The sequence below is a fragment of the Adiantum capillus-veneris genome, chromosome 12 (assembly GCF_014529385.1).
Source record: "Adiantum capillus-veneris isolate H3 chromosome 12, ASM1452938v2, whole genome shotgun sequence".
Lineage (NCBI taxonomy): Eukaryota > Viridiplantae > Streptophyta > Polypodiopsida > Polypodiales > Pteridaceae > Adiantum > Adiantum capillus-veneris.
Genome location: NC_140942.1, coordinates 46,651,263 through 46,676,804, shown reverse-complemented (window position 1 = coordinate 46,676,804; position 25,542 = coordinate 46,651,263). Strand labels below are relative to the sequence as shown.

Below are 25,542 nucleotides of genomic sequence, written 5' to 3'. Positions count from 1 at the left end.
TTAGACAGAGATTTGGGATTGAGGGCACTCTCCAGACATGCATGAGGAGGAGAGACCAGACTCATGTCGGCCATTTCATCACAGAAGCACTCCACATACGTGAGGAGTCTACACGACCACGACCACATGACACTGGAGGTGTTCAGCAGACGATCACTCAGTTTTTCCAGAGAATGACTTCAGGGGATCCCACACCGCCGACGACGACTGGGTTGACACTCGAGCAGGCAGAGGCACAACGAGCACGACGCCGACCCCGGGAGTCAGGATACCGACGGCCCCGTCTATACCAGCAGGATATACTGAGGATCTGTACACTTCATGAGCAGCAGCTGGAGAGGGCCCGCTCCACCACACATTGGAGCACCCACTTACATAGGGTTTTTCAACCCCTCCCCCCCATGTACCACTTTTTATACCCATCACCCATTACACACTACTAGCCAGCTCTGATACGGGTAAGCTCTCACACTTTTACTTTCACTCAGCACGAGGTAGTCATTTTCTGCTGTGACAGAGCTACATCCACAGCCATATATTCATATGGTCAGTATCTGCGGTGCCAGAGCCATATATACCCATACCACCACACATTACCATCATACCACCACACTGCACATCCCGGTTCTAGATTAGCTTTCATTTCAGCATTTTATTTTCAGTATTTTCTTTTCCGGACACCCGGACTACCACTAGATGTACATTGATTTGTCTCATAGGCCGACTTCGGCCTTTAGAAGACGTAAATAAAGCTTTCTCTCTTTTCTTTCTTTCTCTCTCTCTCTCTCTCCACACACACACACACACAACAAAATTTGAAGACAGAGACAAAAAAATGAAATAAAATATGTAGCAAAATAGGTACAACATTGGTGTCAGTTTTGAGTTATTTTACACCAAACCTTACAAAGATGTACATTGTCTCCATCTGTATGTAAGGTTGTTGCTTTAGCAGAGAAGAAACACAAAAAGCAAACAAAGTTTTCCTCAACACAGACGATTTGTTCAAAGAGGAAAAGTCTTCTAAAAATGTGAAGTGTGATGCTCTTAATACCAAACTGAATGCTTAGGCCAGCAGTCAGAAAAAACAGTCCATCTCTTCAATGTTAGCTTGTGTACATAAAAAATGCTAGACTCTTAGTCTCCACACAACATGGTTTAAAAGAGAAAAGCCAAAAAAATGTGTTGTAGCTTCACTTCTTTGAGAGTATGCTTCCTTGCTAGTTTCACTACGATTTTCTCAGAATGTAGCTTATAAAGCTTCCCTCGTCTTGCTCTTCAATCCAACAAAGATTTTAGTTTAATGAGCACCTTCACCATTTTGCTGACAGATGCATCCTCACCATTCTGTTACTAACCTCTATTGTTCTATGTGCTCCCTTGCATTCCCAGAAGAGAAAAACTATACACCAAAGACTATGGTACGATTGCGTAGACCTTTCATATGATACAAAGGTAGAACAAGGCACCAAAAATTACATTCATGGAATAACCAAAACCTGCATCAGAAGAAGCTCTCTCTCTCTCTCTCTCTCTCTCTCTCTCTCTCTCAAAAAGTGCCGCTTTTTACCCTTTGCATTGCATAAAATCAACCATAGGTTTATACATAAGAGACATGGGAAAAACCCTGCAAGATATACAATGAGATCATGGAAAAAAATCCCAAACAAACCACAGGATACATCTAGGGATAAAGATAATCTAATCAAGTAGTGAAATGTAGCTATCTGGATTGTGATAAGCCCACACAAATCTGCCCAAAGCTCTGTCCACCTCAGGCATTGTAGGGAAAACCACAAAGTCCAGTACTATGTATCTCACTGATATAAAGCATCCGCTATAAAAACCTCTTGTAGTAGCTCACAAAATCCAAGGGATAGTGAAACCCCTAGGCTGGGCCTCCAAAATCATCGGCATCCACTATAACATTTCTTGATGACCAAAAAGGTTGCGGATCTACGGCACAGTGCACAGTTATACCATATGAGAGGCAAGAGGGACCCACTCGTCGTTCACCACAAAAGCCAATGGCAAGGTACCAAGATACACCTCTCTCTCTCTCTCTAATGAGAAGACAAAGAGCACTACAGCCTCACAGGCAGATCACAGATTTCTTCGGATCGAGAGAAGCAAGAGTGGAAGGAGAAGCAAGAGGCCAACAGCCAGCACAAAGGAGTACCCATATTCATACCAAAGGCACCCTAATTGACAGAGTGACTGAGCTTAGGAAATCGAGACGATCACGACCAAGATGCAAAAGCACACTTCACCAGAGGAGACTACAACAAAGGATTAGAAGCATTCTAGCCAAACACCTAGAATGCTCCTAAGAAGTTTATTGAATACTTTGTATTTAGTTTTTCACATTTATTTTCACACTTTCACACTTTTCACACTTAGTACTTTAGTACTAAGGTACCCAGACATTGTAACAGATTCACCACTTTTGTATCAGTTTGGTCTCATATGTCATTCTGGCCTTTTGAAGACGTTAATATAACATTTCATTTCATGTCATTTTCTCTCTCTCTCTCTCTCTCGCTCGTGCAAAAAAAACATTGATTGAAGAACTTAAGGGAGAACTAGCAACTTGTAAAAGGATTCCTAGAAAGGAGGAAGAAATTCAGCCCGCCTCAGTGATTAAGAAGCTCGAGAAGATCAAAGAACACGTGAAAACTCTCTTGGAAGAGGAAGAGCAAAAGTCGAGAACAGCCACTTCATAGGCGGATGTCCTCACCAAAATGCAAAAGAGCTAAGAAGGTTGTTGAAGTTGAAGAGTGGATTGAGGTTGCATAGAAGGGAAAAGCCAAGATGTTGACGCTACACTTACAACCACCATTATCAATATGACCATTGAGGAAGAGTAGAAGAGGAAGACTAAAGCCCTTCACGTGCATGTTACAGGCCTTAAGAACATTGGAAATGTGGAAGAAGAAGTGAAATAACTCCTGAAACGCATGGGCATTTCAAAAGCCACACGCACAGGTGCATGGAGAGTGGGGAAGGAGTTCTAAGGAAAGAGCACTCATTTTAGCTTTCCCTATTGTGGAAACTAGTAGAGAGTTCTTGAAGAATAAACTGACTCTTAAACAAACTGGGATATTTCTAGGCGATGACCTCACTTTAGCGCAAATTGCACACATCCAAAAGTTGATGCCAGAAATCAAGGCTACAAGAGAGAAGGTAAAAATTGCTTACTATAAAGGGGGGAGAGTGGTGATCTTGGAAAGACGCACTACATTGTAAGGTGTGAGCTTTGTCCTAGAGTACTAGAGTATGAGTCAAGGAGAGAGAAGGTGGAATTATCCCACATGTAGTAGTGCAAGCCTGTAGAGCTACTCAAAGCTCATTTCATGAATGAATAAACACAAGTCTATTTTGCATTACATCTCCCTTGTTTATGGTGAGCTTGTGATGGCTAAGCAAATACTCAAGATCGTGTTTATGAGTCCAAGTTAATTGATCTTGGAACCTAATTTGCTTGAGTGATAATCTAGCCAACACACACTCACTTGTGTGCACGATGTTTCTCTTTCATCCACCCTAGCTAGTACAATCCCATTCCCTTCAAGTGGTATCAAAGCACCAGGTTATGCTAGCAAGGTTTGTTGTTACACTTTTGTGTGTTAGTGATTAGCACTCTTCAATTTAGCATTTCCTAATCTCCATTTGCACTAGCTTAATAATCCCAATCCATAATCGCCACTTAGGCAAGAGCATGCTCCACTACCCTTTGGCGACTAGGTGAAGGGAAACTCGCATTCATCATTGGTTGTGTGTGCAATTTCTCAATAAATGTGCATTTTGTGCTCATTTTGAGACTACTTTGTGTTAATATAACTCTCATAATAATCATCATCAGTTTCTGCAACTTATGTGTGTACATACGCATTATATATCAAGAGCTATCCGACAACTATTTGTTTGCCCGCCCCGGTTTCCTTCGCAACGCCCTGCAGAATTCCCCTTCTTTGTTGCCGGCAGCACATGACAAACCCTGCCTGCAAATTAGTCATACTCTTGATCGTTGCTCGGCTAGCCACAGCTGCTAAATCGCCACCGGGGCTGCTTCTGCTTCTCCCACTACAACCGGCCTTCATCCTCTTCAATCACCTGGCACTGCACCTTCTGCAGCTCGTGGGGCCCATGCTACCTACAAAAGCTCCAGCTTGCTCATTCACTTGTCACCGACATTTGGCTCATGCTCGGTGCTCGCTGCAGTTTGCACTACATGACACTTTTCTTTTAAGATTTTGGAGTTACTGTCAAAAAAATTTATGTATATATAAAAATAAAAAAAAATGGCTGTTCACACGCTTAAGCACCTACAACAAAGAGCAGTTTTTTTTTTTCCTTGGTCTTAGTAGCTGCTCTCTTGTAGACCCACAAAACATCAAGTGTCGGGCCTCCTCAAAGGCTTAAACCTCTTGCCTAGAATCATTTCTCACAGGCAGCTCCCTCCCCACTTGGAGGAGCTTCCCACAGCTTGCACAAAGGATCCGAGGCACAAACCCCTGTCCCTACAATTGCAGAGCCCCTTGTTGTCGACAATTCCCACAAAAACCAAAGCAAAGACCCTCCTCACGGATTCTTGGCATCCAATGATCAAAAGGAAACTTTCCTTTTCGAGCTCTCAAGCTTCAGATACTTTCTATTGAAGGGTGACTCCACCTCTAAAGTGGAGGGGTACTTCACATAGAAACATTGAAAGAAAATTTTCTAAAAAAATCTCTCTCTCTCTCTCTCTCTCTCTCTCTCTCTCTCTCTCTCTCTCTCTCACACACACACACACACACACACACATTAAACCCTAAATTTTGTAACCAAGCACAAAAATTTTCTCTTTTGCAATGTATATCGTGATCTACATTTATGGAGATGATACATATCCAAAAAGCAGGGAGGATGCGCTGATCCTGCCATACCTTACCTTTGACTGGCGTGGACGATGAGGAGGGTAAGTCTCCTCCCAAGGGAGACAAGAGTACTCACTAAAGGATAGATGGGCTCCATCATCACTCAACAAAGGCCACTCAGCAACATCCACTCTAACTAAACAAGTGGTTTCCCTGTCAAACACACGGTCTGCAAAGTGGTGCCTCCTTAGTAGTGAAAACACAGTCAACACAAGACCTCCTCTGGAAAGAGCCTCCCACTCTAACAGGCTGCCAATGGGCAATCAACTGTTGATTAGGCAAAACCTCACCTTGAAACTCCATTCTGATGTGACATCCATGATGGCCAGTCTCCACAAGTGCTTAAGACGAGATTCTCCTGTTGAGCAATAGTTCGGCCTCCCGAATGAGGATCGAAGTATACCCACCATCCGTGATGAGAAGGTAAAAGAGTCTGTCCCCCGATGAGGGCGTGCCAATAGGTTGCTGCCCGTCTGAGAGTCAGTCTCTCATATAGGCAGCAACCCCTCTCCAAGTCCCGTAGGTAGCTCCAATCACATATGCCCCAACCAAGGAAGCATCTGACAAAAAGAGCCTCCTGGCCCATCATCCAAATTGCCCAATCAATGTGTGCCCTCTAGACTAGCTTACGGCCTTCTGATTCTATCACATATACATTCCATACAAGTGGCTGCCTCACTACCTTCTCCACGCAAGAAGGGGGGTGGCGAATCAAAGCAAGACGTAATTCCCTCCAAATCCGCAGCAAGGAACACATAAATGATGACAAATGAGACGTATTCAAGGGTGCATCTGTAAAGATAAATCTGATGGTCGCCACCTTTGACACATGGCCCATAAGCTCTTGCATTGTCGATACTTGTTTAGAAAGACAGTATTCCTGTAAAGGTGATGGCAGCCCAACGATATATCGCTTGCATTGGTCCTCCAAGGGAATCAGCTTGAAGAAAGACACCGAAAGATAGACATCCCCATTGATACAAAATCTGGACTTCGAATAGGGAGGTCATATAACTTCGTGCCAAAATAGACTTGAAAGCTTGCCAAGTCCTTGGAGCATGCAATTGGATCGTGATTGAACTCCACCACTGTATAGCATTATCTTTGAGGAATCCCATGTAACAAACTTGAACAACCCAAGTCTGGAATCTGGCACCACACACAAGAGAGAATCCCTTTGAAACACTTCACGCTTAATTCACGGTTCAATTGAGTCGACACTGCCCGGCGTAGTTCCGCGCCCAAAGAGATTGGCCCCAAAGACTAGCGCCCCTTTCGGTATTTCTTTTTGTATTAATGCTTGAGCAAAGCACCATTGCGCATGGGTCTCTCTGTTGTCACAAATTGCTGACGTGTCAAGCCACTGAAGAACGGAGCCAACCTACAAATCTCGACTGAGAAGCCTAAACCCTAAGAGGACGAAGCACAAGAAGAAGAAGAAGTTTTATCGACTTACAAAGTCTTGCCGAGTGGCCTATTTTAAAAAAAAGAGTTTCCACCAACTTATAGGACACTATTTGATGGGGCCCAAGTGACATAAAGGCATTAAAAATGAAGCAAGCCCACACACACACGCACGGAGGGCTATGATGACGTGGCAACAATACAGATTTTCGGAGTTCGCGTTGACATGATGATGTGGCATATTGTACAAACAGCCCCAGATTTTACGAAAGGCGGAATTCCGTACAACCTGGCACGTTAGAAGAACAGTGCGTTTCGCAGAAATCTGTACAGCCAGCCACGTCATCACTTCAGCACAATTTGTAGCGTCTGAACAGCCTGCCCGCCAACCAGCTTTTTAAGTTCTATGTCCCTAGGGCCCTATCGACAAGTGCCATATAAGTTGGAACAATTTATGGACATGCCACATCATCAGTTTGTGACTTAAACCCCATCTTGAAAGAATTGTAATCGCCCTCGATTACGCCTACAAAACAGAGAGATGCCATAAACCACTTCAATAGATACTGACTCTAAGCAGTGACGCACTAGACAAACACAAATCTAGCACTTTGCACATAGACGACTCAGTCAATGCACATTCACATCATATCGATCACATTAAAATTGATTCTAGATCTAAGACCATGATTCCTGGCAACGTATTTAGCAATCGCATCTAGGTCCATCCCGGACCTCACTGATGTCGAATTAGCTAATTCTTATCGCAATCATGTCTATAGATTCTCAAGACCAAAATGCTGCAGTCATTTCGTCTTCAATCTTGCACTCAAACAAAATCACATGAGAGAAAACACATCAATTAGATGCAAGTTTGGGAATATCCATTATCACTTTTTTATTCGTAAAGTCATACAATAGAATACTGTCAGCACAGCAGTATCCCTGAAATCCAGAGAAAAATCAGTGACTTTACTCCATCCAGGTAATCTGTGACAAAGGAGTGGAGTGACTCTCCTCTCGTGCAGTCTTGTTTGCACTAGATTTAACCCTGTTGTTCTGCAAACGCAACTAAGCCAAAAGCCTCAAGGTAAAGTTCCAAAATCTAAGGAGCATCAACTAGGTCCTCCTCCTCTATCCACTTCGCATCCAATGCCAGATAGTTCTTGAATTTCACTAAGAACCGTTGAATCACTTTACCTTTCAATTTTCTTTCTTTATGGGCCAAGATCTGTTCCGGAACAAGTATCTCCTCGCTCTCTTCCACTTCGGGTTGCTCATCAGGCTCCCTGTCAACTGGCACCTCACCCTTAAATGGTTTCAAGAGACTCACATGAAAAGCATTGTGAATCTTCCAAGTGTCTGGCAACTTGAGTCTGAAGGATGCATCATTTATCTTTTCTTCAATCTAGAAAGGGCCACAATACCTCATTCTAAGCTTTGGAGAAAGTCGTTCTTTTCCCTTTCGTTTTCTTAGGCGTGCCTTCTCAAAACGTAAGAGCACCCAATCATCTTCCTTCAACTTCAAGTCACATCTATGTCTATCTGCTGCCTTCTTGTGCCGTGCTTGAGACTTCTCTAGAGCCTCACGAACCTTGGCAAAAGCAGTTCCTCATGTACTAATCTACTTCAAAAACCTTGTCCTTGGTGCTTAGAAATGGAGAGACTTTCTTAGTACCTTCGATTACTTCAAATGGCGCCTTCCCTGTCGATGAGTGAACCGTGTAATTGTAGGCAAATTCCACCAAAGAAAAATATTTTTCCCATTGGTTCTTCTGATCAGAAATGTAAGACTTCAATAAATCCAAAACCACTGATTGACTCTCTCTGATTGCCCATCAATCTGCGGGTGGAATGATGATGAGAACTGCAACCACAGTTCACAATTGATTCGACACTGGCCCGGCGGAGTTCTGTGGCTAGAGATATTGGCCCCAAAGTCTGGCGCCCCTTTCGGTATTTCTTTTTGTATTAATCTGCAACTCAAAGTATAAGCGAGTAGCCGGGACTCACTCTCAGACTCTGTGTCCAAATGCTCTGAGAAATGAGAGCCCAATCTACTTATTTAAAGAGTTTACAAGGGATGCTAAAAGCATAGCCCAAAAAAGCTTCAAAAGCTATGTATTTTAAAAGCCTTAAAAAATAAAGCATGCTAAAAAATTTCTCTCACAAGGCCTCTTGAGGTAAAATAAAGCAAAAAGAGTAGACTATGCTAAACCAAAAGCTTCAAGGTAAAGTTTCACAATCACAGGAGTATCTACTAGCTCCATCAACTTCGCATCCAATGCAGGATAGTTCTTGAATTTAACCAAGAACCCCCTTCTCACTTTACCCTTATTTTTTTTGTCCTTATGTGTCAATATCTGTTCAAGAAGAAGGATCTCCTCGTTTTCTTCCACTTCGGGTTGCTCATCAGGCTCCCCATCTTCGGGCACATCACCTCTAAAAGGTTTCAAGAGACTCACATGAAATGCATTGTGAATCCTCCAAGTGTCAGGCAGTTTCAGTCGGAAGGAGACATCATTGATCTTTTCGGAGATCTGGAAAGGTCCGTAGTATCACATACTAAGCTTTGGAAAAAGCCTCTTCTTTCCGTTTTTCTTTCTTAGGCATGTCTTCTCAAAACATAGAGCACCCAATCATTCTCCTTCAATTTCAAATCGCGACGATGGCGATCTGCTGCCTTTTTCTGTCTTTCTTGAGATTTTTGCAAAGCCTCGCAGACCTTGGCAAAAGCCGTGTCCAAGTAGCGCGAATACTCATCGGCTTCAAAAATCTTATCTTTCGAGCTTAGGAAGGGTGGAACCTTCGTAGCACCTTCAATAATCTCAAATGGTGCCTTCCCCGTCGAAGAGTGTATCGTGTTATTGTAGGCAAATTCCACCAAAGGTAGATACTTTTGCCATTGAGTCTTCTTATCCGAGATGTAAGACTTCAATAAATCTAAAACCACTGAATTGGCAATCTCAAATTGCCCGTCAGTCTGCGGGTACAAAGATGACGAGAACTGCAACCACGTGCCAATGTTCTCCCAAATTGCCTTCCAAAACAAACTCCTAAATCTGGGGTCCCTGTCAGAGACAATCGTCTCGGGCATGCCATGTAATCTAAAGATCTGGGCTACAAACAATCTCGCTAAGTGATTCGGCTTGACTGTTTTCTTCACTGCAATGAAATGAGTCTACTTGCTAAATCTGTCAATAACAGTCCAGATACCATCGTGACCACTCTGTGTTCTCGGGAGATCAAAAATGAAATCCATTGCATACTTTCCCAGGGACGGGTGGATATGGGCAAAGGCTGTAACAATCCCTGTGCTTTATGCATGTCAAACTTGACCTTCTGGCATACCAAGCAACTGCGCGCAAACTCGTCCACATCCTTCCTGAGTCTCGGCCAAGAGAAGTATCTCTCTACCCCTTTCAAGGTGGTAGAAATGCCGCGGTGACCCGTAAAAGGTGGACAGTGGCATTCGGTCAATAACCTTTTCCCTCAACGGCTGTGTAAAGCACAACATGGTTTTCCTCATCAAGTAGCCATCCCGAATGGAATATTCCGCTACTATTTCCCCATCTCGTATCCGTGTGAAAATGTCTACAAAATCTGTATCCGTGGCATACTGATCGACCATATCCTCGAAGCTTCTATGATGTATTGCGGAAATAGCTAGAACCAACCGCTTCCGAGACAAAGCATCTGCCACCAAATTCTTATGTCCCTAAACATGGACAATCTGGAAGTTAAACTGTGACAGGATGTTCGCCCACCGCATCTTCTTTTCCGATAGCTGATTGTGTGACAAGAAGTGGCGTAAACTCTGATGGTCTGTAAAGACAGTTAAATCCGCTTCGAGTAGGTAATGCCGCCACTGAGTAAGAGCATGGATGAATCGCCAAAAGCTCTTTCTCATAAATATATGCTGTCAATTCCGGCCTTGAGAACAATCAGCTCTCGTAAGCAATGACATGGCCTTCTTGCATTAAGACCGCACCCAGACTACGACCACAAGCATCACAATATACTTCAAATGACTTCTGCAAGTCCGGCAAAGTCAAAACTGGTCCCGTAGTCAATTTCTCTTCCTCTGTGAGTTCCCACGCGAAAGAGACTCCTTTCTGTGTCAAGATATGCAAAGGGAAAGCAATCTCTGCAAACTTTCTAATGAATTGCCTGTAGTACGAACACAATCCCAAGAAGCTTCTAACTTCATAGACAGTCTTCAAATCGGGCCAATCACAAATAGTCTCTATCTTGGTCGGATCCATTTGCACTCCTACTGCCAAGACAATGTGTCCCAAAAAGTGTATCTCTGGTAGGAAAAATTCACTTTTCTTCGCATTAATCACTAACTTGTGATTCTAGTAATGCCTGAAAGACTTGAAGTAGATGTACTCTATGTTCTGCCTCATCCTTGGAGAAAACAATGATGTCGTCAAAGAAAGTGCCAACGAATAGTTTGTACTCTCAAAAAATCATGTCCATCATCCGGTTAAATGTCGCAGGAGCATTGGTTAAGCCAAAAGGCATCACCAAAACCTCAAATAACCAAAAGTCATCCGAAAGGCTGTCTTGTAGACATCTCCCGGCACAATTCGGATCTGATGATATCCACTCTTCAAATCGATACTGCTAATGCACGAGGATCCCTGTAATCTGTCGAGTATATCATTGATCCTAGGAATCGGAAATCTGTTCTTGATGGTGATTTTGTTGAGAGCTCTATAATCGATGCACATTCTCCAAGATCCGTCTTTCTTCAAAACCAACAACACCGGAGAGCAATACGGTGAAATACTAGGCTAGACAAGACCCTTTTCCAAGAGGTCTTTCACTTGGTTCATAATTTCTTCGTTCTGGGCTCGGCTCACACGGTAAGGTGGCCGGTTCGGTGGTGTGCTTCCAGGTATCAGATCAATGGTATGATCTTCAGGATGAGCGGGTGGTAACTCGATTGGCAGGCCCTCTGAGAAGCAATCGGCGTGAGAGTGGAGAAAATCTTGGCGTTCTTTATCAAGTTCAAACATATTTGTCCTATCCTCATCACTCAACTCTTTCAAAAAGATCGAATAAACAAACAAATTGGATTTCATTAATCTTGAAATGGCCGAAGCCGATACAATAGGAACAGACTCGCCCGATAGTCAAGTACATCGAGTACAATGGTTCTACCGTTCTCTGTGGTCAAAGTCGCTTTCCTCGCCCGATAGTCAACCACGACGTTGTTCTTGTGGTACGAAGGAATTCCCAAGAGAACATCAGAACCTTTCAAAGGCATTATGTAGAAGTCCTCATGCCCTAAATACCCCTGACAATGCAACCGGAGTTTGCCAATGACAAGTATAATGGCTACGTCCCTGTCGGGTGCCGCTAGAACTACCTCTGCAAGTGGCCCCATCCGATCGGGAGTGATCTCGAGCCGCGCCGTCAATTCCGATGAAATGAAGTTGGCCTTGGCCCCTCCATCAAAGAAGATCAGGGCTTCTTGGTCTTTCACTTTACCCCAAGCTCGGCAAAGTTATGTACTCTCGTCCATCGTGCTGGGATCACTACCCACGCAATCTAGAACCAGTCTTGTTTTCATCTTGCCTTTTCGTCCACGTTCCTCAGCTGCTCTCGAACTCTCAGGCTTCTCATCGTCCTTGTCGTTCTATTCTTTCTGTGACTTTTTAGGGCACTTCCCCTCCTTGATATAGAGAGCTCTCTCTTGAGGAATGAGTTTGGATCGTGCATTCTTCTCTTTCTTTTCTGGGTTGCTCTTCCTCTTTCTACTTTCATTTGTCGAAGTCTGTTCGGCCCTTTGCGTCATGATCTCATCTATGGGGTAGGTCAAACTGCCTGAGTGAATGGCAAAACCCCGTTTCGCATGACTCATCAACTCCTGAATGGAAGCTGGCTTTTGTTCCAAGCATTGATCTCGGATCTTTGTAGGAAGACCCAAGGTAAACCGCTCAATCTGTTCCTTAACAGATCTTCTTAAATGAAGAGGCGGGTAGAAAAGAGCTCCAGAATCTCTCACAATAAGCGTCCACTGTATCCTTCTTGGTCATCCGAAGATAGTTCCAAGTAGTTCGTATATCGCGTTCATACTCTCGAGTCAACCAAGAAGAAATAAAAAGCCTCTTGAATTTCAGCCATTTAACTGGCGCTGTCTTGTTTAATAGAAGCGTGGACCACCAAGTTCGAGCATTCCCCTTAAAATAAGAGGCAGCTCTCCGAATCTTAGAGTGCTCTGAGTAACGCCCTCCTAAGAAAGCTATGTCAAACTGTTGTACAAAAGACAAAGCCTTCGAAGCATCTCTATAACCAGAGACGTGTCAAATTTAATTGACTGTCCACTTCCTTAAACTCTCGGACTTTCTTGCTTTTATCTTCCAGAAAGTCATATTGTCACGTGACACATCCAACCCTATGTGTCCGTGGACAAGCTACAGCATGATCAGAGTTCAGTCAATCCAGTCAAGTCTAGATTAGAAGTGATCTGGCACTTTTGTGAGTCTATTCGTAGACCGTGCATGCCCAGTCACTTAGTGTAGATGCATATCCTCTGGTTGCACACAGCATGATCATCAGTATTCCCTTCAGATTCCATCAGAGTCAGTTTGGGGATTTTCCCGTGCATTTAGCCTATTTTCCCTATTTTTGATATTTTTCACTTATTATTTTTAAGTGACATTCCAACAAAAGTAGGTAGGGCAATTTTGCTAAGTTAATATATAAGCAAACCCAAGTTAGCACTTTCTGGCAGAAGAGGCAGCAGGAGCACATGCTCAACAGGCACCTTCTCAGCAGAACCCCAGCAATACCCCCAGCGTTTTTGGTTTTCCTTCATTGCCGGACATTCCCTCTCTTGGCATTTTCAGCTTTGATTGATCGCCATCAACATTTAGCCTAGCGTTTCCAGTTTGGCATCGCCATCAGCAGTACCAGATCCCCCTAGCGTTTTCCATTGCTGCCATCGCCGGAACATCCCAGCTACCTAGCATTTTTCAGATCTGCCAGCGTTTTGGTTTTCAGCCCATTCCGCAGCAGAGGAACAGCGTTTTCAGCCCTATTGGACAGCAGCAGATTCAGCCCTAGTTGGTTGCAGAAGATAGCCATTTTCAGCCCTGAAAACGCAGCCAAAACAGTCCCGAATTTCAGCAAATAGAAGACCACAGATTTCAGCCATAAAGTCGTCGTTGTCACCGGCATAGTCCCAAGTTGCATCAGTCCATTGCATCTGCATTGTACCACTTTGTGCAATCATAAGTAGACCACTCTAGCCGACGAGAGTGGGGCCTTCGGAAGAGGGTTTTACAACGTCTCTGGTGTCGTATCTCTCTTCTCTCTCTTAATCTCTCAATCTCATACACTTACACGCACAGTGTCCATTCACTTTGTTTGTGATCATAGCATTCTCTCATTAAGAACGGAAGGCTCTCCCTTCCATAAGAACAAAAGGAACCTTGAGCACAGTTCGGAGCACTCATCTTGAGCAAAGCGCAAACAATCATTCCGCTGCACCTAACACATATTGGTTTGCTTTATAAAAATTCTTCTTCTTTGCATAAAAGCTCCTATCATCAGAGTCCGGACTATCTGAAGACGAGTCCTCTGTAGAACTGTCAACCACGCGGCGAGATTTAGGCTTCTTTGACTTTTTCTTGCCCTTTCCGAAGCTTTGCTTTTTGCCTTTTCTGTCTTCTTCACTCGAGTCAGATGAGCTAGAAGAACTGGCAAAAGAAGAAGAAGAAGAATTGGATACTCCTTCAAATCGAACACGCTTCTTCTGCTTTCTTGCCAAATCAAATGTAGACTAACAACCCAAATAACCCGGGAAGTCAGTGCCTTTCCTTTACTTTTTGATGTGCTTTTTAGCTTTGTTTTGCGCGTCAAAAAACTGAGCAATTCGTGCATCAACCACCTCTTCTAATTCTTGCTCTGAGGTTTCTTGAGAGCTGGTTTGAGGGGTGGTTTTGTGGTCTTTCGCCACTGCGTGTGCAGGTATCCAAAAGTCTGGCTCATATATTTTTGCAAATTTTGGATCCTTCGCAAAATTAAGCATCATCTTTGTTGCATCGCCGATCAATCGTCGACGCTCCATCTCTTCGAGCTCCGCCTGAGTAGGCCGAGGCGGGCCATACTCCTCACGTGAATCTTCGTTGTGATCTCTTCCCGCATCTCCGGATGCAAAGGAAGTCGACTGATCTTTGCCTGAAGCCATAAGTGCCGCGTAAAAAGGATCGGATTTCCCGTAGAAGAGATATCGGCCGCGCTTTGATACCACTGTAATAGACTTGGACACTCCAAGTTGAGAATCTATCGCAACACCACAAATAATCACTTCAAAACAGTTCCGTGCCTAGAGATATTGGCCCCAAAGACTGGCGCCCCTTTCGGTATTTCCTTTTGTATTAATCTGCAACTCAAAGTACAAGCGAGTAGCCGGGACTCAATCTCAGACTCTGCGTCCAGATGCTCTGAGAAGTAAGAGCCCAATCTACTTATTAAAGAGTTTACAAGGGATGCTAAAAGCAGAGCCCAAAAAAGCTTCAAAAAGCTGTGTATTTTAAAAGCCTTTAAAAATAAAGCATGCTCAATAATTTCTCTCACAAGGCCTCTTAAGGTAAAATAAAGCAAAAAGGCTCTCTCTCTCTCATCTCTTTCGTAGAAAAGCAAATCACGCTGCATAGCCAGAAAAGCAGCCTAGGGCTTCCGCAATTTATGCCGCAAAATGCCGGTGTCCGTATAGCATGCCATGTGTCATCATTTCCACAGAATCCGGCATGTCCGTATTGCAGTGCCACGTCAGCATTTTCAGCCCCCAGCCACGTCACCTAGTTGTGACTAAAAATCCTATCCATCATCCGATTAAATGTTGTTGGAGCATTCGTGAGTCCAAAAGGCATCACCAAATATTCATATTAAAATTATCAGAGTTTAATAAGACATAGATGTCCAGTTGGGTGGACATAGCGGGATTTCCTCGGAAGCACTTTTTACCTCTTTTGGCTGCTCAGTTGGGCAAAGTGATATGTCCCTTAAACTCGGCTACCAATTCCAATAGATTATATGTGCTCTGGGATACGGATAAACCGATGCCTACAAAATCAAGGTTGACTCTGCTGATCCAGTAGTGGGCAAAACACCATTTAAACTCAAATGGGGGAAATTTACAGGTGCATGTTTTAGTTGTGGTAAACTTGGCCATATGCAGTTTGAATGCCGAGAACCTTTGTTGAAACTGCCACCTTCTACTGTTGCTAAATCTAGGACTCGTGTTGCCTCTCCCTCCTCTTCGTCTATGAAGGCAAAGCTGGGGGATTCTAATGAAAACATGCAGTCTCAATAGGATAGCCATAAAGTTAAACATTTGGCTAATGTGCAGTCTAGTGCAAAGGTTGATACCAAAGGTAAAGCCAAAATAGGTGATTCTACTGATGGTTGAAAGACTCCAAAGAAGGTGCCTAAACCTCGTGTTTCACCTGTCTCAAGAAACTATGTACCTCCTTCAAATGAGAGAAGCCGTGCGAGCTTTGCATCTCCATCTGCATCTACCTCCTTCAGATGAGAGAAGCAATTACTAGTTGAAGCGTGAAATAGAGTGGTTCACTCGTATAACGATACTTTGCTTGGTCCCACATCTGCCTCATTGCCTATGCATCAACATGATAAGGCAACTTGTAAAGACTTAGAGAGTGTTGCGGTTTCTAGGCCGCTTACTGATTCGAAACAAGAGAAGCTATGTGCGGCTAAAGTCTCTTTGATGCATATGAGAAGAGGATACTTGAAAATTAAAGATTAGATCGAGACAGTATGCTTTCATGAATAAAGGTTGTTCCTTAAAGTAATTTTCTAAACATTTGCATCATTCGCGGCAATCTGTGGCCATTAAAAGAGTTAAGGATGATATTGGGCAATGGACTACCAATAAGATTCAGTTGGCAAATTGCATGGTGAATCACTTTCAATGAGGTTTTGCAACTGTCAGACTCCCTCAAGGGAGGTTTTGCAAGCCAGACAATTACTGTTGTCGCATGTACATCCTATACTAACAACGGATGATGTAGCTACACTTGAGGCCAGCTATACTGAATCCGAACTGCACAATAGTTTGTTACATCTTGGTCATTGGAAATCGTCTGAATGGGATGTCTTATGGTTGAAGTTTTCCTTCGATTTTGGGAGTCCCTTAAGCAACCTCTACTTTCATGATGAATCATGCATGGACTACACAATTTTTGCCACAATCGTGGAAAGGACTGGTGAAGTTGTTGCCTAAGCAAGCGCTATGTAAATCCTTCTCACATTGATGTCCTATAACACTTCTGCCGGACATTTACAAATTGACGTCAAAAATGATAGCTACACGCATTAAAGATCATTTGCTTTCCCGTATACATCCTGCTCAGTATGGATTCATTCCACGTTGACAAATTATTAATAATATTGCTAATGCTTTCATCAGCATTGAGTATGCAAAATATATTAAACAAGATGTACTTATCATGTAGGTTGATATAGAGAAATCATTCGACGCTGTTCATTGGGACTTCATTGCACAGATAATGTCGGCCTTGGGCTTTGGGTCCAGAATGCGTAGTGTGGTCTATTTTCTTTATGAGCATAGTTAATCTTCACGAATAATTGATGGTGAGCTCACTCAATTGTGGGATCTTGATCGTTCGGTTAGGCAAGGATGCCCTTAAAGCGCTATGTTGTATGCTATTGCAACACATCCTTTATTGCTGTATTTGGACTCCTTGATGACATCTGGCCAATTACATGGATTGGAATTACCATCTTGCAATCATTTTGTGGCGCGAGTGTATGCACATGGCTCCATGTTCTGGCCTAGAAATCAACCAGATGATGTTCGATGTACATTTTACATCTTTATGGATTGGCTGTTGGTCAGCAGGTTCTGAAAGTCTAAACTTTTGTCATTGCACCTCATGGATTGGCATTCTATATAATGGCTAGGTGAGATGGTGAAGCCGAAGCACAAATCTTGTATGGTGATTGGGGTTGGGAAAGATTGAAGAATTCAAAAGCAAGTACTCTTAAAACACTACCATCATACTTGGGTGAGCATGAAGAGAGAAGCTTAGTTTGTGAAACAACAAAATTGGAGAATGCCAAAGAATTTATGGATATTAGAAACTTGCATTCTATGATGTCCACTGAGATCAAATGCACAATAACATTGGGAGAACTATCTGAGCTTATACCTAGCATGTGGAGTGACTTGCATGAAAGTCTTGAGAAAATGGGTATAAAAGGATTAACACAAGAGCACATCAAATAATAAAAACTTGTTCCAATGAGCAAGGTAGGAGACTATTGCAAAAGGGAAGAAGGCAATACCACATTGGTTGTAAAGTATGCTAGGGTAAAATTCATGGTTATACTAGACACTGGGGCCAAATTTTCCATTTCCAGCAACAAAGTTTGGGAATCTTGAGGTAAAACTACTATAAGGAAGATTGTGTGACATCTTGGATGCGTGGTCAATGAACAAGGCCAAATTCTTGGATTGGGTTGAGAATAAAATAAGGTATGAATTACATTATTGAAAACTGTCTACTTGGCCGTTCCATGTAAGACTCAGAATAGTGCAGTCCATCTTGGTGGCATACATGCAATTTTTTCTACCATTATTGCATTGGCCACCTCATCGTCTTCGGGCTTTCATGACTAGGATTCCGGAGCTTTTTTGGTCAACTTGCTCCCAGAAAAAAGGTCTGCAATTGCTCGCTATGGATAAGCTATGTACTCCAAAGCATTGTGGTGGTCTGAATATTCTACATTTGTGTTCTCATGTTATTGCAAGGAAGGCCACCTTGTTATTGGTACAAGTAGAGTAAAAACGGCCTTGATTCTTGCTTGCTTGCTTGCTTGCACCCTGACGCAAACTACGCTCATGTTTGCGTTTCTGTGGTTTCTACAACAACTTTTGGGGATTGGCAACCTTCATACTGGGATGTGGTTTTTGGCAAATTTGAAGCCACGGTACCTAGCTGCTCCCTTGCTTCCAATCTTGTAGCTGTTTGGAAAATAGTCACAAAGGAGTTGTCGTGGCACGGTCGAGATGACGTGAGTGGCAATTCGCTCAAGAATGGAGAGTTGGCATTGGAGTCTGGTTTTTTATTAGACTCTTGTTCAGCGGTCTCCCAGACAACATTATTTTCTCTCTCGGAAAGGTATTGAAAGGATAACATATGTGATCGACGTATGTGATCGACGCAGATGGACAAGTGCTCTCATTTAGACATGCTGCTCTTACTTTTGGTCTTGGAATGCATTATAGATGCATGTGGCACACCATTAAGGATTTGGTCGATTCCATATCTCCCATTCCATCGCTTGTTGCTGAGGATTGAATTTGTGACTTGCACTACATTGGTTCGTTGATCCTCTCTATATCCGCAAAGAAGGTGTATTGTCATTTGCAGTCATCTTCCTGGATACAAGAACACTGTAATAAGGTATAGAATATGAGCAAAGGTGCTGCATGGCGGCGATATAAAGTTATAAAAGTGTGGCATGCTAAGCTTCCTTTAAAGGAGCGATTGTTTATGTGGAGATGCATTATTGGGGTTCTCCCAATTGGCAGATTTCTGCTCTCCAGAAGATTGGCTTCCTCGCAATGTGTTCTTTATGGTGCCAGCATTGAGAATATATATTCTACATTTATTGTGGACTTGTTCTCATATGAAGCAGTTTGTGGATTACATGTCACGTGCGCTCTGCACTTGAGCCACGTGGACAAGCTTCTACTACAGTCTAGTGTCAATCCTAGCTTAGGACCTAGCTTGGTACCCTTGTGAGCCTCTAGCAGGACGTGCATGCCAGGCTAGTCATAGTTGCATACCCTCTCTTGCACAGTTATGTCACTTAAGCATATAGGCATATGAACAGCCACTCAAGTGGATTACATGTCACGTGCGCACTGCACTTGAGCCACGTGGACAAGCTTCTACTACAGTCTAGTGTCAGTCCTAGCTTAGGACCTAGCCTGGTACCCTTGTGAGCCTCTAGCAGGATGTGCATGCCAGGCTAGTCATAGTTGCATACCCTCTCTTGCACAGTTATGTCACTTAAGCATATAGGCATATGAACAGCCACTCAAGTCATTTATAATAAGTGACTTTGACAAATTGACATGACATTTATTAAAAGTAGGTCGGGAAAATGGCTAAAGGACCTATAAAAGAAACCCTCTCGGGACCAATAGAAGGCAAAGGAGCAGTAGAAGAGCCCAACGCTTGGGCAGCCATCAGCGTTTTCAACCCTATGATCGCCATCAGATTTCAGCCCTCACCATTTTCAGCATAGCCTCATCGCGGTTGCAATCCTTGCCGCATTACCACCAGCGTTTTCAGATTTCAGCCATCTTCATCTTCCAGTTTTCAGCCCATCGCCATCCTCAACGATAGCAGATCAGCCCACAGCCTCCTCCTCCTCCTCCTCCTCGCAGTACCAAGCATCTCCAACAATATCCATTAGCACCTCACAATACAAGTACCCCGGTCCCCTCGTCGTCATCATCAATGCAGTATCCCAGCATCTAGCACCCCTTGAATTTTGGCTTGGCTCCTACCTTGCTCAGCGTAGGGATCATCAGGACCTCCGTGTCCTTGGCACCCAAGTACCTTCAGTACCCGCAGTACCAAGCACCAAGTACCTATAGTACCCACACTTAGCCTCTCAAGTACCAAGCATCCACCACAGTACCCAATCATTAACCTCATCAGTACTCAACATCAGTAGCATCAAGTACCCATTAGCATCTCAGCATTTAGTATCATTGTATCGGTATTTGTGCAAAAAATGAAGTAAGTACTTGCTCTGTTGCCAGAGCAAGGGGGCCCTTGAGGGTTTGGGACCCCGGACCCGACATACCGTGTCTTCTCTCTCTCTCTCTCTCTCTCTCTCTCTCTCTCTCTCTCTCTCTCTCTCAATCAGTTTGGTTCAGTTCTTTCAAGAGCAGTAAAGTAACCTTGTGTTTGTGTGCGGAGTACTAGATCCGAGCTAAATCCTTAAACCCTTCCGCTGCACCTGACACTACATTTCTACATCTCTTCGGATGCGTTTCCCTCGGATACATTTTGGTCGAAGTTCTGGCTCTTTGGAGTGCTTCCGCCACTGCTTCAGCCATATGCATACTTTTTCAGCGGGGTTAGATTCTAGGTGCTATGGACAGTGTGGAGAGCAAGTAATTTTCTCATGTTTCAGTACATTCAAGTGGAGTATATATCCTTCTTCAAAACCTCTCTTCGACAGGCTCTTAAATTTGCCTATGACTTAGATGAGCTCCCCTCTCTTCATTTCGAGCTGTACTTTGATTGCTTCTAATTTACCGCTTGTAATATTTTCAATGGGTTTCCTCGATTTGAGGTTTCCCATTAGTAATTCAATCTTACATTACTAAAAGAAAAGCATGTGTGTGTGTGTGTGTGTGTGTGTGTGTGTGTGTGTGTGTGTGTGTGTGTGTGTGTGTGTGTGTGTGTGTGTGTGAGAGAGAGAGAGAGAGAGAGAGACAGAGAGAGCCAGATTAGATGGGCAAGGATTAGTCACCGTTCGCTGTTGTTAATTAGGATATTCTAGGAATATGCAAAGGCATCAGAACGTCGTAGACCAGCGAGCCGCTTGCTTAAAGGAGTCAAGATTAGGTGTAGATAAAGAACCAAACAAGTCGTAGGCTAGCTGAATCTGGCACCATGAATCTCAATTCTCAGCTATGCAAGCCACAAGACTGATTACACCCCCCTACTAGGTGCAGTGGCACCCAAAAATTGTCAGACAATGTGAGCCATCCCTTCTAGTCACTGTGGCAAACAAAAGGTGAGGATGGCGGACACCCCAAGACTTGAACCCCCAAACCTTTCTCCATAGGAACTAGACCTTATCATTACACAACTGCATGCATTGTGATTTGAGCACATAAAATTGTGGACATAACATGAAATCTGCAAACACAGTTACAATTCATTCAAAAGTGCAAGCATTCACAGGACTCTACGAAAGTCACACACCATTCAAATTGAATTATTTTGAATTGACACTTAAGTAATTCTCATCCCTATACCGCTCACTCATCAGGGCCACTGATCCCTCCTAAAAGGAGGAGTGTCAATCACTCATAAGGCTATGCCACCAAATTGTTGAAGACATGAATACAACTGGGCTGCTAGGCATGAAAGTTTTCAAATGTTCGCTTGGCAGTTCATCGACTGTTGATAGACAGCTTCAAAAACTCCACGAGTTTAGTTAAAAAGCACCACTCAATCCCAGTTCAGTATTGTTAACATCTGATATAATGCTGCATACGCCATCCAGAGACGCATATTACTCTGAACTCTGCGCTACTACGTAACGGCAAACAAATCTCACAAACTTTCAGTAAAAGCTTGCTTTTGGCAGGCTTTCAGCCAAAAACCCAAGCCACCCACATAATGATGATAGGACAGCCTATTCGAGGCAGAAACAAAGCTGAACTTATCTCAGAAAAGTATACAAGAGCAATCAGAGAAAAGACACCTCTCATAAGGACAAAAGCTCGAACCCCACTACAGATTTCTTAACCATGGTAATTGATAGGGTCAACCTCCAAAAGGGCGTTTGAGAACTGGCCAGTGGCTACACATAGAGGCCACCTATGCGTCTGCTGCTCTAGAGTGTGGCATAACAAAAAATATGGATCTCGGCATCTGGTCTGCAGGCTGACATCCTTAAACCTGACTGCCGAGATAACATAAAAGATAGCCAAAAAATCTGCGTTTTTTGGTGGAGGAAAAGCAAGAGCCAAGCTTGCATGATGCCTGCAAGGTTAGGCAAAAAATCATGCTTGACCCTGCTCTTTGCAATGAGAGTAAAACAAGAGTTTGCAAATATCTGTATGCTCCCATCTGCATTAATTAAACCTAAAAGTCAGAGAAGCTCAATACTAATTCATGATGGATGCAATGTGTTTCACATGCCTGCTGCAATCCATCAAGTACTTAAACCTGCTTAATAAATTCCAAGACTAACCTCAACAAAAGGGTCTCTTTGCAGCATTGCCCAGCAGCTGAGGTGATTGCTTGGATTGCATAAGAAATTGCTGCCGCAGTGGCTGCATGTGGGACTGTGGTTGCTGCTGCAGACTATTGTAAATGGGAATGTTCTGGTTCATTAATGGATACTGCAATGTCTGGAAATAAGAACTGCGACACAGATGAAAGCATCATTGAAATACATGGTGCAAATTCTGCATACCTGAACATGGGAAGGTCCTACATGAAGGTTCATCATTCCAAGAGACTGCATACGATCAGCTGCTTGTAAACCAGCTGATTGTGGGATTGGTGGAGGAGGAAACAGGGGCATTGGCATTATTGTGCACCCAGTACCCACGGCTGCCACATTGGCATCCATCATTCCCACTCCCATCCTCATTCCCATGCCTATATCAGTAGTTAGCCTCATATGAGTGAAAGAAGGCATCTGCAGATGCTGCACATTCGCGTTGGGCATTATGCCCGAAGGAATACCTATCCCAGTTCTCATCGATATCACCTGCTTACATGTGTAAGGAGAAAGAAACACATCCGTAAACCATCATAAACAGCAGTAAGAGAAAAATCAAAGGGATTCCAAGTACCCATTGAAGGAAACCAAGAGAGGCATAAAGTGGCATACTAACCAACCTGCAGTTGTGATTGAAGCAGCTTTATATATTCAATGACTGCGTCCAACAAAGATGCCTTGTCTGGCTGCAGATACAGCGAAAGATGCACATATACTGGGAGTTACGCATTTCCCATGACTAACCGATTGGACTTCAACTAGCCAAGGGTCTAACCTTATTGCCATTAGGAATAAGTTGTTGCAGAGTCTTCAACTTGTCATTAATCTTCACCCTCCGTTTCTGAAACACATAAAACAATACATGACTGAGGCATTAAATGATATGCAAAAGGGTTGTGCAAAAATGTACCTATTTGAGTTATCATTGCTCCAAACACACCAACTCGCTTCTTACTCTTTCAGACTGGTTGTGCATCTCTGCAGTCCGCAACCTTTTGGCGATGGAAGGAGACTTCTTATCTGCTGTTGCCATTTCCTCCACATACTGTCCCCCAAGTCGTAACAAAAAACTCCCAAAATAAATATAAGAGCACTATCTATCGACCACGAGAAGAATGCAGCAAAGAGAATAAGCTATCCAAAAGTACCTCACTTTGGTAGTCAGAATCCTCGCAAGCAGCAAGCTTCTGCTTGGAACTCGCATTTTCCATCATTTTTCCCCTCTTCTCAGTGCTACTACCAGAGCACCGTGAAGGAGACGTAGCACTTTGATCAGCTGTCCTTGTTCCCTTCTCCGTGGACATGACAGACATTCTTGAACATGTACTTGTATCTTTACAAACATTTGTTTCGTCTCCAGATTCACCAGCAAAGCTTTGTGGAAGAGGTAGCACGGGAGACACCCTAGCATACATCAAAGGACTTCTCTCCAATGAGACAGAGAAGCTGCTACATGATGGTAGTAACGGAGGTATGGGCCTGGGTAAGGGTAGCAACGGACGAAGTGGAACAGGTGGAGGCAACCGTTTCACTTGGACAGCTGCCAAATTCAATGGCGTGGTGCATGTGGATGTTGATTCCTGAAACATCCCGTGCTGAACTGTTTGCTGCCTGACTCTCTCTATGTTTGTTGGCCCACTGCTCTCCCCAACAACATGAAGATTGACCTTCGACTCTGCAACGGGACGAGAGAAGAGTTCAAAATTGGTTGCCCCATGCTTGCCAGGGGGCACTGGATTTGTGTAGTAATTCATGACATCCAAGGGCTTCGGCACACAAGACAGTCCATTCATACTTGATAAAGAGCCTTCTTGTTGTGAAGAAGCTTGGCTCAGAGTTTGGCAACTCTCACTCTGTGTGTGGAGTGTCTCGTTGCCAGAGGAACTATTACAAGCAAGCCGCTCTGCATGCTTTTCTCTTCTCAAGACATCCACACCCGTGTCCAATTTGCCATAGCCCTCCAATCCCACACGGGTCAAGATCACACCTGCAGCTTGACATACGCCAAGACCCAAAACAGCATCTGCACCTGCTACCCGAAAGCTTGGTTCCACGGACCCGCTACCACAAGACTCCACTGTGTCTCTTGCACTTTCTGACACCGTGGTACATGTATTAACAGACGTCGAAGTGCCATGCAAGGGAGTGCCACCGAAGAGAGGCGACCCTATGCTCAAGTGGGCACTTGGAGGCCTCAGCCCAGGCTCATTGAAGGAATGCCTCACCAGTTGGGCACTTGAACTGGGTAAGTCACCAAATATATCTGAGCAATACCCTCTGTCGATTGAATCAGCAACAGGGTAATGCAGCCAAAAGAGCATCTCATCGTGTTGATGCGGAGTCGCATTTCCAAGGGGCACATCAACAGAGCGCACGGACTTGTTCACTATTGCACTCAAAGTCCCATCATTGGTGGCTGCTGCTCTGCTGACATGCTGAAATGGGAGATTGCTGGATCGTTGGTCGTCCCTGCTTTGCATAGTAGCTCTCAATGAGCTAAGCTTAAAGATTCTTGGTGAAATCAGATTGAATTTGAGCTTAAATCCAAACCCAAGTGTCCATTGCTAGACACAGAGAGAGAGAGAGAGAGAGAGAGAGAGAGAGCTACCCAAGTTCGTCCATTGTCAGAGGGAAAGGGGGCTTTCAAAATAAAGACACTGTGGGCCGCTTGCATTGACAAGCAATGAGCAAATGGCGAGCGCGCATGCGAGTGCGCGCGTGGGGGTGTGTGTGTGTGTGTGTGTGTGTGTGTGATGAGAAAGAGAGGATCGCTGCCCATTGGCGGGTTCCAGCCTCCAGGGGCAAGAGGCACTGGACACTGGACAGGCAATCGGGGACTCGGGAGTCGGGGGAAAGGCCCTCCCGCTAAACTTGTGGGGTCTGTTATCTCGTTGGTACTGACGCATGCTGCTGCCCGCATCACGTATCACGATTCACTGCTGCCAGGGATTGAGCTCATGACGTTGCCACCAAGAATACCTTAGAGTACCAGTAGTAGCTCAAAACTGGCACAATGCCATGCATTGCCATCCTTTCGGGAAGACTTAGGCTGGGTTCAGACGAGCCCGAAGGAAAAAACATGAGCTGCAAGCCTGCCGCCACCTCGTCTGAACGACCTTGGAAGAGGCAGACGGGAAAAGAGGGAGATGTTGAGAGAGGTGCGCGGTTTCCA

The 25,542-nt window shown here is 44.0% G+C and overlaps 1 protein-coding gene across 5 annotated transcripts; it reads right to left on the bottom strand.

The window, feature by feature from the left end:
• Nucleotides 1-864: 864 nt before the first annotated feature.
• On the bottom strand, nt 865-25,542 carry LOC147445694 (uncharacterized). 5 transcript variants are annotated; one of them, XM_086525134.1, is made up of 8 exons: nt 23,519-25,542; nt 23,326-23,415; nt 23,146-23,211; nt 22,991-23,056; nt 22,560-22,859; nt 22,449-22,485; nt 22,335-22,371; nt 20,744-22,210 (listed from the first exon to the last, which is right to left on the bottom strand). In XM_086525134.1, exons 1-8 carry the CDS (start codon nt 24,848-24,850, stop codon nt 22,144-22,146), a joined length of 1,995 nt encoding a protein of 664 aa, XP_086381260.1. In that variant the 5' UTR covers nt 24,851-25,542; the 3' UTR covers nt 20,744-22,143. The 5 variants fall into 5 exon arrangements, with proteins under 5 accessions (XP_086381255.1, XP_086381257.1, XP_086381260.1 ...); XM_086525129.1 differs by lacking the exons at nt 20,744-22,210; nt 22,449-22,485 and adding an exon at nt 865-1,499 and having other exon boundaries at nt 22,335-22,447; nt 23,519-25,541; XM_086525131.1 differs by lacking the exon at nt 20,744-22,210 and adding an exon at nt 865-1,499 and having other exon boundaries at nt 22,335-22,485; nt 23,519-25,533.